General features: G+C 54.7%; 2 protein-coding genes and 1 long non-coding RNA gene across 4 annotated transcripts; 1 reads left to right on the forward strand and 2 right to left on the reverse strand.

Moving 5' to 3' along the window:
* Nucleotides 1–1,690: 1,690 nt before the first annotated feature.
* Nucleotides 1,691–6,307, reverse strand: LOC124970157 (uncharacterized). Its single transcript, XR_007106080.1, has 3 exons — nucleotides 5,582–6,307; nucleotides 5,409–5,491; nucleotides 1,691–5,285 (listed from the first exon to the last, which is right to left on the reverse strand). It is a non-coding gene; the product is annotated as an uncharacterized LOC124970157 (long non-coding RNA).
* Nucleotides 6,085–11,102, forward strand: Abhd11 (abhydrolase domain containing 11). Of its 2 annotated transcripts, none has more exons than XM_047533294.1 (6): nucleotides 6,085–6,288; nucleotides 6,461–6,596; nucleotides 7,249–7,422; nucleotides 7,575–7,745; nucleotides 7,837–8,033; nucleotides 8,243–11,102. In XM_047533294.1, exons 1-6 carry the CDS (start codon nucleotides 6,167–6,169, stop codon nucleotides 8,373–8,375), a joined length of 933 nt encoding a protein of 310 aa, XP_047389250.1. In that variant the 5' UTR covers nucleotides 6,085–6,166; the 3' UTR covers nucleotides 8,376–11,102. The 2 variants fall into 2 exon arrangements, with proteins under 2 accessions (XP_047389250.1, XP_047389251.1); XM_047533295.1 differs by having other exon boundaries at nucleotides 6,090–6,288; nucleotides 7,852–8,033.
* On the reverse strand, nucleotides 8,482–15,302 carry LOC124970637 (uncharacterized). Its single transcript, XM_047534132.1, has 6 exons — nucleotides 15,225–15,302; nucleotides 13,947–14,116; nucleotides 9,404–9,536; nucleotides 9,050–9,144; nucleotides 8,759–8,879; nucleotides 8,482–8,677 (listed from the first exon to the last, which is right to left on the reverse strand). The coding sequence occupies exons 1-6, from the start codon at nucleotides 15,300–15,302 to the stop codon at nucleotides 8,546–8,548; spliced, it is 729 nt and encodes a 242-aa protein (XP_047390088.1). The 3' UTR covers nucleotides 8,482–8,545.
* Between the last annotated feature and the right edge of the window lie 1,553 nt (nucleotides 15,303–16,855).

Here is a 16,855-nt window from a genome sequence, read left to right on the forward strand (position 1 = left end):
AGTCGTTGCGTGGGAGAGGTGGTCAGTCGTCTGGCCTTGGTGACAACAGTCCATCAGCAATCAGTGATGGGTGGACAGCAGTGGGGGCAGTCATGAGACAGAGCAACGTGGAGTCCTCTGGTCACGGTGCTGCTGACAGTTTGCTCCAAAAGTCCAGGGGTTTAAGTAGTGATCTTCAGCCAAGTCACACTCTGGTCTTCATTGACAAAGACCAGATCACGACTGTACTCGGAGCCGCCACTCAAATCATAGACAAAGGTTCATATCGGCATCGTTCAGGAGTGTCATCCTGCCACACAGCAAGTTTGTCACCAGGCGCCTTTATTTTAGTTTCACAAGTTCAGGCAAATACCAAATACAGCTTATTATTACTACATAACACACAACTAGAGCAATTCCTATTATTTCCTTGTCTGATTACATGGAGCTACCATGCGACCCAGCTGTATCATTCCTCGGTATTTACCCTGAGGACTTAAAATCATCCTACCACAGTGACACAGGCAGACCCATGCTTATAGCAGCGCAATTCACAACAGCCAAGCGATGGAACCAGCCCGGTGTCCATCCATGAATGAGTGGGTAAAGAAAACATGGTCAACATACTTCAAGGGAGTTTTTTTCAGCCATAAAGAAAAATGAAATTATGGCATTTGCAGTAAAATGGATGGAACTAGAGGCCATCATGTTAAGTGAACTAAGTCAAATTCAGAAGGTCAAGGATCATATGTCTTTTCTCATATGTGGAAAGTAAAGGCAAAAGGAAAAGACGGGGCAGGGGGTGAATCTCCTAAACATCAAAGGGAGATCAGTAGAGGAAAGGGTGAGGAGCGAGGGAGAAGTGCCGGGGAGGGATGCTGGCCAAAGTGCATTGTTACATTGCGTGCAGCTACAAGCATGTAGCAAGAAACCCCATCATTAAGTACGACTATAATGCACCAATAAAAATTGTGGAAAGAGAAAAAAATTCCACTGGTACAAAAAAAAAAAAAAAAAAAAAAGGCTGGGGATGTAGCTCATGGTAAAGTGCCCCTGGGTTCAGTCCCCAGTTCCAAACTAATAATAACAATAACAATAACGAAGTCGTTCGCAGACTAATGCATACATGTGGGATGCTGGCAATGAGTCCACACATCAGTGCATGATGTCATTCTTTTCTGGAATTCCTCTTCGAGTCCATCCTTAATGCTCCATTCTGCTGAGGCAGCAGGTAACAAGTGCAGCTTCAAAGTCCCCAAGATTGGGCCACAAAATCCCAGGATATTCAGCAGGACCAAATACGGGGGTGAGGCTGAAGAGAGGGCAAGCTGGCAGCAACTCAGCAGCCCCTTGGGTTCGGCAGTTGGCACTATGTCTGCTTTGGGCTTCAGGAGGGGGACTGCTTTGTGAGCGTCTACCGTCCTGCCCAGCTGGCAGGCTCAAGAGCCATTCCTGGGCTGGGGCTGGAGCTGGAGCTCAGTGGCAGAGCGCTTGCCTAGTGTGTGTGAGGCACTGGGTTCGATTCTCAGCACCACATATAAATAAATGAACAAACAAACCAATAAAATAAGGTATTGTGTCCCCCTACAACTAAAAACTTTAAAAAAAGAGAGAGACAGCCATTCCTCAGTCAGGCACAGTGGCACACGCCTGTAATCCCAGTGGCTTGGGAGGCTGAGGCAGGAGGATCACGAGCTCAAAGCCAGCCTCAGCAATTTAGTGAGTTTCTAAGCAACTCAGTGAGACCCTGTCTCTAAGTAAAACGTAAAAAAGGGTTGGGAATGTGGCAGTGGTTAAGTACTCTAGGTTCAATCCCTGATATGCATATCCTCTCTGGGGACCTAGCCAAGACACAGGGGCAGCTCCCCTCCCATCCTTGGCCCTTGGCGATGTCTCTACTGAGGCATTCCATTCCCCGAAGGTCTGCAGCTTTGGAAACACATAAACCAGCTTTTCTACTCTCAGGGCTGCCACATGCATCCCCTGGGGCAATAAGCACAGAACCCAAAGCACAGAAAAACAGGAAAAGGTAGGAAAGAACAAGACAGACCAGAACATCCCAGCAGCTCAGGAGGCTGAGGTAGGAGGACTAGAAGTTAGTGAGAACCTGTCTCAAAAATAAAAAAGGGCTGGGCCGTGGCTCCGTGATAAAGCGCCCCTGCATTCAATCCCCAGTACCATGAAATTAAAAAAAGAAACACTGTGTGTTCTGAGTAGATCCTGCTGATTGCCTAGTGGGGAGGTCACTGGAGAGGCCAAGATGGACGAGTCCAGCAAAGAGGCAGCAGTACAGGGAGGGAAATCAGAGCCACCAGAAGGAGAGCTAGGTAGGGACTGGGCTGGGGAAGGAGAGGTAAGGAGGGACGTCTTCCTGAGGAGGTAGGGTGGCTGCCCCACTGCACTCGGTGCTCTAGCTTCTGGAACACTCTCTTTCTCTGTAACCTTTCTGCCTGGCCAACTCCTACTGAGCCTTCAGACCTTCACTCTTTCAAGCATCTCTGTGCAGAGCTGCCCTGCCTGCCCTAGGGCCAGGCCTGGCCCCCTGGGGAGCCTCAGTGTGCCACGGTACGTCCTCCAGAGTCTGTTGGGTCTGAGTTGATCTGGGCTCACTCTTGCATCCCTACTGCCCAGCACTTGGTAGGTGCTCAACAAAGGCTCCAAAACGCAGGCAGAAGAGATGGGACTATATCCTGGAGGCTGGCCTTTCTCCAGGGGAGTGTGGTTCCCGGTTTCCAAAGACCCAGACTCCCTCCACATCCCCCTCAAGTTCACTCGCCCTGATTGTATAAGAATCTGCGTGTGTGACCAGTGTCCCTGAGGGACACAGGGATTTGCACATGAGTCCAGAGGCAGAAGACAAAGTGTCACCCACTGCTGTTAGCAGGGGCCCATTCGGTGCCAGTGGATGAAAGCAAGCGATGAATACGGAGGCAGGGCAGAAGGTGCAGGGTGGGGCCCAGAGATGTCCTTGACGCCAGAGCAGCAGAGGGTGCTGGGCAGTCCCCACCTCTGTGGGCCTCCCTGCTTTTTTTTTTTTTTTTGGTACTGGGCATTGAACCCAGGGCGCGCGTGCTAAGTACATGCTCTGCCGCTGAGCTACACCCCACCCACCTACCCTGCTCTGAGGAAAGCAAATGCTCCCACAATCCATTGTTCATTAATTTGCTGTTTGTTCTTGGGTGTCTGGGGAGGTGCCTGGCCAGTTGAGGAGGCTTCCATTCTCTGCCAATTGTTGCAGGAGGAAGAGAACATTCTCCAGAGCTCAGTGAGTTGTGGGGAGGCAAACCAGGTAACCAACCCTCGGGGATTACCATTTCCCGCTGGGAAAAGCTGCCGTGCGGATTAAACCAGATACGGTATGTGAAAGTCCAGGCAGCTTAATAAACCCGGGTTCAGAATCTGGGAAGAGAGAATTCTGGCTGACGGGGACCAGGACAGGAGGCGGTGCCGGGTGCAGAGACAGAAGGGGCCCTGGAAAGGCAGCCCCACCGGGAAAACTCAAGGGACCTGGGGGAACCCCCGAAGGCCCTCAGCACCGTGGACACCCCTGCCCCACCCAGCCAGCTGGCAGGAATTTGCCCTGGTGACCTCCCCCAGGCACACTCCTGTCGCTATGGAGACAGGCTGCGGAACAAGCGGTTTGATTGTCCCTGCTCAGCGGGGCAGGTGAAACCCCGGCCACGTGACCGATACTGGGCCAGGTGCGGTTGTGGGACACTGGCCACCTCCCACCTTAACCCATTCAACACCGCCACCACCAGGGTGCAGTGTCCCTGCTGCTGTCGGTCACACCCCTTTGGCCCTTGGTCCCCATCCACAATAGCAGTGATGAAATCCAACAGCATTGCTCTAGGGTCCGTGGAGGGCGGATTCCAGGAAGGAATCGGACTGGGCCATCCACCGGCTGAGTGACGTGGGGCTGGGTCAGTTTGCCCCCCCACACCAGCTTTCTTTGTGGATAAATTAAGAAGGTTGGGATCAGTGGGAACAAGATGTGGAAATGCACGCTTCACCTCGCTAGCTTGATATTCCCACAGAGAGGGAGACCCTCACCAACCAACAGCAGACTTGCAATAATGGGGAGGGGTGGGCAGCTCTGGAGGACTCTTCCTCGACACCATCCGTGATCTTCCCAAGCACCTGCGTCCCGCCCACCACATTCTCTGGAATGTTCACACGGAAACCTCAGACCAACAGGTTTTTCTGCTTGCCAGGTCCAACCCTGACCAGCCAGGTGACAGGGCTGGGGATCCGGACTCAGGACTCAGTATTTGTCTCAAGGCTGCTGTGGCCCCTAACTCCCAGCTCTTTGGCTCCAGGGTGTAGAGGTCAGGCCAGACTCAGTTTAGACGGTAGGGTGGGGGAACACCTTTGAGAACACCTTTGAAATACCCCCTTCTGAACCAGGATCCTCCTTTCCTCCTTCCCCAGCTCTAGAAAAGTGCCCTCCAATGAATCCTCCCAGGTCTCGGACCAGCCCCATCCAGGGCTCAGGTGTCCCCATCGCTCCCCTAATAATTATGCTGGCAGCAAATGAGCACACCACCTGGTGTTTTAGAGACCCCATGGCCCCAGGGCCCTCCTCAGATTAGAACAAAACACCTGCTGAGAGCCCCAAGGCAAGGAGAGGGAGCCTTGGAGAACATAGCTTAGCCTGAAGGAGGTAGCAGAGGGGCTGGGGTGCCCCTGGGGGCTCAGGTGTCATCATCTGGAGGAAGCACTGGCCTGGCTACCTACTGAAGCTTTGTGTAAGCACTTGCAGGTGCTCTTGAACCCCTTGATGATCATTCAGTAAAATTACTATTGCACCTTGCACCTGGCCTAGGGCAGACACAGGGAAGGCCAGTTCTAGAGTACTGTTCAGGAGCTTGCTAACTCTTTGAGAACATGGCATAGAAAAGATTCATTTCAACTCAGGAAATCTGGGAAGAATTGAGGAGGAGGTGGCAGTTATCCTGTGCCCTGAAAGATGAGAAAGACTCTGGAAGGCCAACACAGCCCCAGAAAGGGCCTGGTGAGGGAGTACAGAAGGATCCCACTGGGGGAGCGTGAGAGTGCTTTGATGACGTTTCAACTCCTAACTTTAAGGACAGGGAGTCCCTGAAGGCTTTTGAGCAGAACCCCTTAATTACGCCAGCTGGGAAAGAAGAAGAAAAAAAAAGAGCAGCTACTCTTGAAACTGCTGAAGGATGGACTGCAGAGGAAGCCAGCTGAGACCTGAAACAACTTACCCCAGACTAGGAGAGACCATGGCAGCTGGCCGGGATTCCCAAAGGAAATGGTTTCCATGCAAGATGGGCTAAGTTCTGGGGATGGAAAGATGAGGATTGCCTGTAACTCTGCTGGTGGATGGCAGGGTGTTGATCTGGTCCAGCAAATGCTCCCCAACAGTGCAAACACCTGGCTGGGGTTTGCCTCTGGACTCTTACCCATCAGGAAGGAGACCAGACCGAAATTCTGGTTCTGCCTTTTGCACAAATCATTTATCCTCTCTGCGCTTCAGTTTCCTCTTCTGTAAAGAGGACAGAGTTGAAGGTGATCTCTAAAGCTCCTCCTGGCTCTTTCTAGAGGGGACTTCAGGATGGATAAGGTGCTTGCGTACCGTCGAGCCCCAGCTGTGGAGCATGGCGCCACCAAGCTGGCGCCCGGACGACAGGAGCCACTCCTGGCGCCTCTCGCCCGCGCCGGCGGCACAGAAAGAATGGCAACCACCCAGGGCTGTGCGTGAGGACGGATGAACAGGCCAGGTGGGGGACTGGGCGCCGGCTAAGGCAGAGCCTCCTTGGCTTGCCAAGGACCCGCCCCGAAGCCGCGTAAGCTCGCGCTCTGAAGTGGGGGCGTCTGCAGCGGCGTGGACCAGACTCCCACATCCTTGTGCCACCAGCAAAGAGAGCACGGCGGGGCGGGGCGGGGCGGGGCGGGGCGGGGCCAGAGCCGTGAGTGACTCCGCCCAGGGCGTGACCAGCACAGCCGAGTCGAGCCTGCGGAGATGACGTAAAGGCGCAGGGGGCGGGGCCAGGGAAGGACGGGTCTCTGGGATTACGTAGGGGACACGTCGGGGGCGGGGACTTGAGGGCGGGGAGAGGGGCGGAGCTCTAAACAGAAATGGGCCGGGCTCCGAGCGGAGGCCGGAGGCGGAGCGTGGGCGGACCGTCCTCCGCGAGGTGCGCACCGGGAAGCGGCCGGCATGCTCTGCTGGGCCCGGACCTGCAGGCTTCCCCATGGGGCGCTCGGTCCCTTCGCTCCCAGCTTCTCGAGGGTGCCCGTCGCACTCAGCAGCAGCAGCGGCCAAAGAGAGGTCAAGCCGAGGTCAGTCAAGGGCACTGGGAGGGTGGTGCCCTCTGCTCCTCCTCCCGCCCACCCCCATGGCCCCGACGGCCCATCTCCGCCCCTTGGGCCCACCCCCTCTCCGTTCTCCCTTCCGCCACCCTTCCCGCCTCTCCAGCTCAGGCCCTCCCCTCATCCTGCACCCTCCCCCCAGGCCGCTACCGCTGTCCTACAGGCTTCTGGACGGGGATGCGACGCTCCCGGCCATAGTCTTTCTGCATGGGCTGTTCGGCAGCAAAACCAACTTCAACTCCATCGCCAAGGCCTTGGCCCAGCAGACCAGCCGAAGGGTGAGTTTCGGGAGGGGCGTGGCCGGGCCTAGAGGGCGGTGCTTGGGGCGGGGCCTATGAAGGTGCCAGGGTGGGGCCAGTTTCTCGCGCTCACTTCTGGGCCGGTGGTTGAGGAGTGGCAGCTCTCTAGACACAGTAACCCTGAAGCAGAAATGCACGAACTTCTTCCAAGGATGGAGGCTGCTCGGGCGAATCCAAGCCCTGGATGGACCCCGCATTTCTATTCTGTCATGCTGCCACCTATCCAGTCCTTCGTTCATGTTTTAGATCTCCACTCCCCTGCACCACCCTGAGCTAACTTCCACCAACGCCCTCCCTATGAAGGTTCCAGCTTGTTCCCCAGGGACAACAGGGAACTCCCTGTCTCTTAACATTCTTCTTTGGAAATTTTTGGAGTCTCCTTCTGAACTTTCTCTGGGGTAGCCACCTAGCCAGCCCAGATCTTGAGATGTGACCACACTCCTTGGGCCTTCCCTTTTCTAACCCAGTGATACCAGTTCTTCTTCTGGGCCTCCTGGGTCTGGGCACGGGGCCCTCTTACAATCTGAGCGCTTCCCCTTCATCAAGATCTGTCCCCAGACTCACCCACCTTGATCTGCAATCCCTCTTAGGACATTGGATACCAGTGCTCCCCCATCTCCCCGCTCCCCAGGTGCTGACAGTCGATGCTCGGAACCATGGTGACAGCCCCCACGGCCCAGATGCCAGCTACGAGGCCATGTGCCAGGACCTGCAGAGCCTCCTGCCCCGGCTGGGCCTGGCGCCTTGTGCCCTCATTGGCCATAGTATGGGAGGAAAAACAGCCATGCTGCTGGCGCTACAGAGGGTGAGCCGCCCCTCTCTGGGGCCTCCTCCATCCCGCTTAGACCCTAGGTGCCCAGCAGGCAACCTGGGACTCATAAACCTTAGAGGGCCACATCTGGGCTCCAGGAATTGGGCCTGTCCTGAGACCGGTTCCAGTCCAGTTCTCTGCCACAGCCAGATCTGGTGGAACGACTGATTGTAGTGGACATCAGCCCAGTGAAGACCACAGCCACTTCAAATTTTGCAACCTACGTGGCAGCCATGAAGTCCATCAACATCCCAGATGAGATGCCCCGCTCCCAAGCCCGAAAACTGGCTGACGAGCAGCTCAGCCACACTATCCAGGTGATGCACCCAAGCTCTCTGATGGTTTTGTAAACTAGGACCTGTCGAGGGCGGAGTGGTGGCCTCACAGGGGGCCCCCACCCCCACTCAGCTTCAGACCCCACAGGACATGGACGTGCGGCAGTTCCTGCTCACCAACCTGGTGGAGGTAGATGGGCGCTTCCAGTGGAGAGTGAACTTGGATGCCCTGGCTGAGCACTTGGACAAGATCATGAACTTCCCACCACAACAGGAATCCTATTCTGGGCCAGCCCTCTTCCTCCTTGGAGGAAACTCCCAATACGTGTGGTAAGCCAGCCCCGGCCACGGGAGGGCCGCGCCTTACTCCCCCAGCCCCCAGGTAGGGGAGGGCTGAGGGGTGGGCAGAGGGTGCCTGAGAGCTGAAAATCACTGGGCACGTGGGCTCATGCGGCTCTCCCTCTCTCCCCACTCCACCCCTGCCTGTCCCCTTCTGTCCTCGTCCACCCCTTCTCAATGACTGCCTCTGCGATGGACAGTCCCAGTCACCACCCTGAGATCAGGCGACTCTTTCCTGGTGCCCGGATACAGACTGTGCCTAACGCTGGCCACTGGGTTCACGCTGACTGCCCGCAGGACTTCATGGCTGCCATCCAGGGCTTCTTGGTCTAAGAGCTGCTGTCTGCAGGAGGGGCAGGAGGCCCCAGGCTTCGTGTCCTTGCAGCCCATTCCACATTTCCACGCAGGACTCAGGCGGCACTGAGAGAGCGCGAGGGTGTGGAGGTGGCCAGGCCAGGGTTTTAATGAATAAAGACAGTTCTCCACGATCCTGGGATGAGTTCTCACCACCAACGCCCCAGTCGGGCCCAGGGGCTCCTGGCAGCACCAGGGTCCCCAGGGGTGCCCAGAGCACCCCTGGATTCTCTCTGCAGCTGACTCTGGACCCGCTGCCTCACCATCTGCTGCATGTCCTCCTGGGCCAGGAGAGCAGGTTCAGGACTGGCACTGGCCCAGCTCCCCACACCGCCCCAGGCCAGGTGGCGTCCCCACCCTACCTCCCAGGCCTCCACCTCCTGCCTCAGCCTCAGTTTCTCCTCCAGGACCTCCAGCAGCTGGGCCTCCACCGCACGCAGCCTGGCCTTGCATGTGTCCAGCTCGGCCTCCACTGCCCGCTTCCTGCAGGCAGCAAGGACCGCAGCCTGAGGTCCAGGTCCTGGGGGTGGGCGAGTGTGACCACAGCCCCAGCCCCACCATGGAGTGGCTTTTCTCCAGGAATGCCTGACTCCCCCGCCCCTGTGGCCGGGGCCTGTGGATGGCCCTCGCCCCCGCCCACCCCCAGCCCTCACTTGGCAATGGCTTCATCCCGCTCCTGCAGGACTCGGTCCAGGGAGGGCTCTGTCTGGATGTCCCCCAGTGCTCCAGCTGCTTGGGATTCTGGGCTCTGTTGTAGGGCGACAAAGGACGGGGACAGTGATCTGGGGATTGTCAGAATGAGCTGTCCCACCCTGGGCCCTTCTGCCCTGGCCTTGACCCTGATGCTGGTGTGGGGAGGGGAGGAAGCTGAGATGTTTTGTCCCCTGGCCTTGTGACTGCTGGAGAGTGGAGCACAGGAGGCCTGCCTGGCCCGGGCCTTGGGGCCCCAGGGAGGGAGGAGTTCTCACCCTCTCCTCAGGAAAGGTAAGTGGGTTCGGGACACTTACCGCTCGAGAGCCCTGGATAGAAAGGGTGGCCTGGTGACGGGACTCTTGTTGGCAGGGTGGGGCAAGGAAAGGACATGGCCCTTTGCCCTCCCTCCCTCCCTCCCAGGCAAGGCACTTCCTGGCAGGCCCGGCCCTGCCGCGGGGCGGGCCCAGGACAAGGAGCCTGGGGCCCCTCCCTCCCGTCCTGCATGGTGCCCAGGCACAGGCCTCCCTCTCCTGCTTCTTGTGACGACAGAGTCAGGAAGATGCTGCAGCCCCCCAGAATGAAGGGCCTGTCCCCTTGACACCTGGAGTGGCGTCGTCCACACACAGCTCTGATCTCACCTCACAGGAAACAAGAAAAAGTTAATTCGTGGCAGACTTCTCCAGACTAGTAGTCCCTTGATACATTGCTGAGGCTGGCTTTGAATTTGCGATCCTCCTGCCTCGGCCTCCGGGGTCCATGGGATTGCAGACGGGCACCTGGCCCTCTAGACAGCTTGACCGTCCCTCCTCCCTGCCGTCTTGCACCGTTCTCTGACCCGAGAGCATGGCTGCAGGTGCTACCCTCTTGGGGGCAGGTCTCAGGACCCCACACCACCCTCGGTGACAGTCTCTCTGTGGGCACACTGAGGGGTATACCAGGGATATGAAACTCAGAGACTCGAGCCCACTGAGAGGCCTTGGCAGTGAGTTTGTGTCCTGGGGATCAGGTCTCCAGCTCAGCCCCAAGCAGTAAATGCTTCCTCCAAGACCCTCCAGGAAGCCCTGCAGCCATGACTCCTGATCTCCCACCCCACCCAGCCAGGTTGGCCTCCAATGACCAGCCTCAGTGAATTTTTAAAGGGCTGACATTGAGTTGTTTTTTTTGTTTTGTTTTGTTTTGTTTTTTGGGTGCTGGGGATCGAACCCAGGGCCTTGTGCTTACAAGGCGAGCACTACCAACTGAGCTATCTCCCCAGCCAGCCTCAGTGAATTTTATGACCCCAGGTCAAGAGGTGGGCTTGAGCTTTACCCTAAACACAGCTCTGCCATTACCCAGATGGGCCCTGCTCTCGGGGTGCTCCAGGGTTAGTGGGGGTGAAGCACAGTGATAATGGTAAGAGGGTGGCAGGGGTCCCCAGATTGGGGGCACAAAGGAGGCCCCTTATGCCCATCAGTCAAGGGGGTCCTGAGGAACTTGGCCAAGGTGAATTCGGCAGGCTGTCAGCAGTCAGCCAGAAGGGCTAATGCTTGCCAGACATTTAAACTTTTTTTATTTTGAAACAATGTCAAATTGCTCTTTGATAGCAAAAAAAAAAAAAAAAAACTTTTGCAGTTAAAAAAAAATTCTATTACGGTGTCAAACATTATGCCCCATGGTCTCAGCTCGCTGGTCTCCCTCAATCTAGAACAATTTGCAGCCTTTGAGTTTCACGACCTTGACATTTTTGAAGTTTACAGGGAAGTTATTTCCTAGACCGTCATTTGTCTCCATCTGATCCTTCCTCTGATTGGACCACGGTTGTGCGGGCTGAGGCAGAAGGGCGCTGCCATCTTGTATCCAGCAAGACTGGTGGTGGTAACATGGACCAGGTGATCAAGAAGCATAAAAAGGTGGCGCACGCCTGTGATCCCAGCGGCTCAGGAGGTTGAGGCAGGAGGATCGCAAGTTCAAAGGCAGCCTCAACAACTCGGCAACACCCAATCTTCAAATAAAATATAAAAAAAGGGGTGGGGAGCTGCGGTTGCAGCTCAGTGGCAGAGCACTTGCCTGGCACATTATGAGGCACTGGGTTCCATCCTCAGCACCACATAAAAATAAATACAGGTATTGTGTCTACCTACAACTAAAAAATATTTTTTAAAAAAAGAGGCTGGCGGGCTGGGAACATAGCTCAGTCGATAGAGTGCTTGCCTTGCATGTACAAGGCCCTGGGTTCAATCCCCAGCACTGCAAAAAATAAAAAAAAAAAGGGGGGGTGGAGGGGCTGGGGATGTGGTTCAGTGGTAAGTGTCCCTGGGTTCAATTCCCCCATACCCCAAAAATAAAAAACAAAAAGGCTGGGCGTAGCAGTGCATGCCTGTAATCCCAGCAACTCAGGAGGCTGAGGCAGGAGGATCAAAGGTTCAAAGTCAGCCTCAGAAACTTAGTGAGGCCCTAAGCAACTTACAGAGACCCTGTCTCAAAATAGGAAATAAAGTGGGCTGGGGATGAGGCTCAGGTTGAGCACCCCTGGGTTCAATCCTTGGTGGATTTTAATCCATCCTACCATTCACCTTGGACCTTGGATTGTCCCAGATCTGGTCAGTGGGTGCCTCCTGCTGACTTGTTTTGACCTGTCCCATCATTCTGTCAACACTCGCTTTCCTTCTGGATTAATACTCTATTCCAGGCTGATCTTTTTCTCCCCTGATCCTCCCCCTGTAATTAGTCTTTTCTTCAAGGATACCAAGTTATTTTTAGTGGGTAATAGTTGTCCCTCTGTATCTGTGGGATCTTCATCCTTGGATTCAACCAGCCACAGGTCAAAAATATTCAGAAAGAGTTGGGCACAGTGACACACGCCTGTAATCCCAGCATCTCAGGAGGCTGAGGCAGGAGAATCCCAAGTTTGAGGCCAGCCTCAGCAACTTAGCAAGAACCTGTCTCAAAATAAAAAATGAAAGGGGCTGGGAATGTGGCTTAGTGGTTAAGCACTCCTGGGTTCAATCCCCAGTAAACAAAAAAAAAAAAAAAAAAGAAAGAAAGAAATGAATAAGTACATCAATGGTAAGGACTGCTATGGAGAAAGATTTCAAGGAAAGGAAGGAACAGGAAAGAACCATAAGAACCATCTTACATAATACTGCAGTTACCCTGAGGACATCCCAAATATTCACATACCTAAGTGTAAAACAACCACCTTGATCATGCTCAGGACTTGGAATATTATTCTCAGTGAGTGACAGCTTCGTTCATGGGTTTAAAAGCGCTGTGTTTCTAAGCAAGAGTGACAAAGACGGGTTGAGACAACTGACAGGGACCCCACAGGATGCGCTTGGGTGACACGTGATTCCATCAATGTCAAGGGGAGGCAGAAATGCAAGGGAAGGGTTTGGGGAAACCTCACAAACCGGGAGAGTGGAAAAGCTTTGTTTCTACATAAAATTCTCCCTTGAAATAGATGACTTTAAATATTTAAATTTTCAATATTTGAACCATTCATCGCAAGTAGGCAGTCAATTATTCATCTCCATCTCTAAATATTTAAATTAAAATATGAGGCCAATTCTCTTTTAATCTCATCATTAGAAAAAAGAATAGAGAGATTTGTATTCAGGCATATAGTGAATTCCATCCCAAAGTGCTGTCGCCAGCTTCTCACACAACTGCCCACACCCCCCGCGTCCTACTCCCCATAATGGCTGAGCCCAGGAAGATGGTTCTGGACTAATGATGGAGTGGGCTGGGGGAGGACAAGGTGGCAGGGAGAGCTGCCCCTCGAACTGGGGACTGAACTTCATGCTTCAAACAGCAGGGATTTGCTGGGGTGGGTGGTTTATAAAAGCTGTCACTCAGTCCGAACATCCTCATCTGTGGGTACCTCCCTGAGCCTCATTGTCCTCATCTGTAAAATGGATCTAGTAAGGGGGCCTCCCTGAGAGGGTCAGGGTAATGGTTAAATAAGACCCCACTCTGTGACCAGTGCTTTGTACCGTAAAATGAGTCAGGACCAAGAAAGGAGATCACAAGAATAGACCTGCAGGACCCAAGAAAGCAGCAACAGGAGAACCTGAACATCAACAGCAACAACATGCTTTGCACACACACACACACACACGCACGCACGCACACACGCATGCACGCACACACACATGCATGCACGCACACACACATACTGACACGTGCTTGCAAACACAAGTCACAAAGGTTTAGCTGCCCTTCCTGTTCTCCACCCCCCATGACTATGCCCAAGAATGTCTGTTCCTGACTCTTTTACAAGTTTCCTGCTCCAGACCTCCCGTTCCTGTACCTCCCCATCACTGTCTGATCCTGATTACAGCGTCTTCTCCCATCAGCTGGAGGGCTTCTGCCAGACCACCCAGCGCACAGGTGCAAGGCAGTAGCGGCGGAGACGAGGCAACACCAGTCTTGTCCAGCAGGTGGCAGCAGCCCCCAACATCAGGATTCCAATTGCCCTGGGCTCGCCCCAGCCCAAGCCCCTCTGATGGAAAACTCAAGCTGTGCCCAGGGCCTGGGAGAGCTCCCAAATTCCCAGCCTCCCCCAGGGCTCCTTTAGAGAAACACTGTTCATTCAAATGTGCAAAATTTTAACACTCCATCTGCAAACACACTGGGACTCAGACATGACCAGGTTCCTGCCCTAAAGATGTCCTGAGTCTAATGAGGGGACAGACACTGTAGCCACACATGACAGTAAGTGCTATCATTAGGTCTTCATGGAACATGCAGAAGGAGCCCAAAACGCATCCTTGGGCGCTCCCAGAGGAATGACTGGAGGAGGTGATGTCCAGGAGGGAGGGAGTAGCAGTCACAGCCAGGTGCATGGGGAAAGGAGGGACACAGGCTTGGGATACTGACATTGTGAAAAACCCAAAGAGGGGCATGCCGTGGCTGCAGGGACTGTAGTGGGTGGGCACTGTGCCCAGCTGCTCAGGGAGGTAAGGCAGGGCCAGGCCACAGACGACACGGCAAGTCACGTCGAAGTACCAGGACCTCCTATTGCCCAGGCCACAGGAGACCTCATTGCTCTGAACACGGGGGAGTGGACAGCAGGCGTGGGGGTGCTCGCCCGGAATCCCAGTGCCTCAGGGATCCGAGGCAGGAGGAGGAGGAAGAGCCTGGGCAACTGAGTGAGGCCCTGTCTCAAAATAAAGGATTGTTCGTGGGTTAGGGTGCAGCTCGGTAGTAGAGTGCCCGGGTTCCCTCCCAGTGTCACACACACGGGGGTGGGAAACAGATGCCAGCATTGGGGCTTCCAGCTGCCCTTCTGGTTTCCCAGGGGGAATAAGCCCCGCCCTCCCACACATCCCCGCCTTCGTCACGCCCCCACGCCCACCTGGCCGCTTCCAATTCAAATATCCACACCTCTGCCCATGAATGCCCATGGCGACCTGCCCAGCAGCAGGGTCTCACGCCCTTGGCACCGGCCATGTTTCTGCTCCTCTGTCTCTGTCCATCCCTGATCTGCTGGGAAACACTTTGCGTGGATCCTCAGCCCGGTCTGCACGCACGCACGCACGCACGCACGCATGCACTTCTGGACGGCAGCCCCTAACTTCCACCTTCACCCAAGCAAGACTGCTCCTGCCTCCCACGTCTCCAGCCCCTGCTTCACCTTACTCCATACTGGCCACCCAGGGGACCCCTGCGTGCCAAAGGGACACCTGATGTCCCAGTATGGAGCCATCTCCTTCCCATTCATTCTGGTAGCTAATCCTGCCAGTTCTCCCTGGGGTGTGACTGTCCCTCAGGGCCACCTTGCCCAGCCTCTGTCATCTCACCTAACTGGCGCCCCTGCTTCTGCCCTCAGCCCCTGTCCATCCATTTTCAACCCAGAGCCAGGCTGTCCCAGTCAAGGACGGATTTCATCCCTCCTGGCTCAAAACCCGCCTGTGGTTCCCAGGGCCCTTGGCCTGAACTCCAAGGACAAGCCTCCCACGACCCACCCCACCCTGCACTGCTTGGGCTCTAGCCCTTCTGGGCTTGTCCTCCCCACCCTGGTCCATCGAGGTCCAGGCTTCCTAGCCTCCTTGTTCTTTCCTAGGTGTGCTAGGCAAGCTCCCTGCTCATCCTCACAGGAACTGTTCCCTCAACCCAAATGCTCCTCCCGCAAACCCCGACCAGGCTCAATCTCACCTCCGCTGACATTAGCTCACAGGCCACCTGCTTAGCAAGATCCTGCCCACCAGCCAACGTAACCTGGATTTCCCCCATCCCGGCCCTGGCAGTCCCTATTCCTTTTTTCCTTCTTTATCCTTTCTGTAGCATATTATTGTCACCATGATGTCATAGACCAAGGACTCCACAGGGGCAAGGACTTTTGTCTGGCTTGTTTTCTCCATATCCCCAGAATCTAGAGTGAGCAGTACATAGTAAATGCTAATGAATTGAATACCTTTCAAACAAAGGAATGAAAATCTAACCCACAAGGCTCCCCCTTCTCTACACAATAAAGTTTAGCATTCAAGGCCTCCCTCCCTCTGGCCTCATCCGTCACCTATACCCACTGAGGCTCACTTGAGTATCACAACAGACCCTGGAAGTTTTCCAAGTACAGGGTTCTGTTTGACAGCATGCCCCACTCACCCCGCTCCTGGGTCTTACCTTTTTTTTTTTTTTTTTTTTTTTTTTGGTAGCAGGGATTGAACCCAAGGGCGCTTACCACTGACCCACATCCCCCAGCCTTTTAAATTTTTTTTTTTTAATTTTGAGACAGGGTCTCCACTAAGTTGATTTAGGCCTTACTGAGGTTGGCCATGAATTTGCAATCCTCCTACCTCAGCCTCCCAAGTTTCTGGGATTACAGGTGTGCACCCCTGCGTCCAGCTTCCTGCATCTTTCTTTTGTCCATAGTGCTGCGACCTCACTCCTTCAACACCCCACTTGGATGTCAGTTGCTTAGGTCAAAATCCTTGCCTCCAGTCGCCTTCTGGGAAGGCACTCTGGCTCCCTATCCTACTAAAACCAGATCTATATCCAGAGCAGTGGGCCCCGCAGAGCTTCCCCTCGGTATTTGATGAAAGAATGAATGTATGAATGAATGAAATATAAAGCTTACATCAGAAAGAGTTTAAGGTGAAGGGCACACATTCATTTCTTAATTTTTTTTTTTATACTACCATTTCATGTGTCTCATGACTGATGCGGGGTGACCCTGGGACTCTCTGAGGGCAGGAGCTGGAACTTCCTCCCTCTCCCCAGACAGCCGGACTGGTCTCCAGGGATGCACTGATGAAAGCTCAGGGGACCAGGAGCCAGGCAGCCTCCCCTGCCACTGGTTCCTCATAACCCTGGGCAAGTTCCCCTAGCCGGTGTGACAAACGGGGTGCCACCAACCCCAGCTCTGCAGGGCATTCAAGGTTGAAACCTGGACAACTGGAAGCAGCAAGCCTGTCTCCAATGCCAGGTTACATCTTTGTGCCAGATTTTCCAGGGAAGAAGGGAAGGCTGGAGTGTGGCCCTAGCCTGTCTCTCAGCCAGCTAACCTGTGCCAGAAGTCTGGGAGAGGTGCCAGGCCCAGAAACACTGGGCAGCAGGAGTTGCATTGGCTGCAGGGTAATGCCTTGGCAGCCCTGGATAAGGCAAAGGGGAGTGGCTGGCCTGAGGTTAAGAGGGTCTGAGCCACAGCACGGAGGGGATGCTGGCACTGTGTGTATCTGTGTGTGGGGGACCTGAAAGTTACATCTGTTAGGACTAGCCTCCACTCTCAGCCCTCCACAGGTGCTACTAAGATCTTCCCATTGGTCCAGCAGGAACCTGGGCCCCGG

This window comes from Sciurus carolinensis, chromosome 18 (assembly GCF_902686445.1).
Source record: "Sciurus carolinensis chromosome 18, mSciCar1.2, whole genome shotgun sequence".
In the NCBI taxonomy this organism is placed as follows: Eukaryota; Metazoa; Chordata; class Mammalia; order Rodentia; family Sciuridae; genus Sciurus; species Sciurus carolinensis.

What these genes read in the sequence shown, in the direction of transcription:
- Abhd11 (XM_047533294.1), top strand. Translation starts at nt 6,167, where the DNA reads ATGCTCTGCTGGGCCCGGACCTGCAGGCTTCCCCATGGGGCGCTCGGT. An exon ending in CCCAGCAGACCAGCCGAAGG is followed by an intron (nt 6,597 to 7,248) that starts GTGAGTTTCGGG and finishes CCCGCTCCCCAG; the next exon opens with GTGCTGACAGTCGATGCTCG. An exon ending in TGCTGCTGGCGCTACAGAGG is followed by an intron (nt 7,423 to 7,574) that starts GTGAGCCGCCCC and finishes TCTCTGCCACAG; the next exon opens with CCAGATCTGGTGGAACGACT.
- LOC124970637 (XM_047534132.1), bottom strand. Translation starts at nt 15,302, where the DNA reads ATGGGGGAAATCCAGGTTACGTTGGCTGGTGGGCAGGATCTTGCTAAG. An exon ending in CTATCCAGGGCTCTCGAGCG is followed by an intron (nt 9,145 to 9,403) that starts GTAAGTGTCCCG and finishes GCCCTACAACAG; the next exon opens with AGCCCAGAATCCCAAGCAGC. An exon ending in AGGAGGTGGAGGCCTGGGAG is followed by an intron (nt 8,678 to 8,758) that starts GTAGGGTGGGGA and finishes CTCCTGGCCCAG; the next exon opens with GAGGACATGCAGCAGATGGT.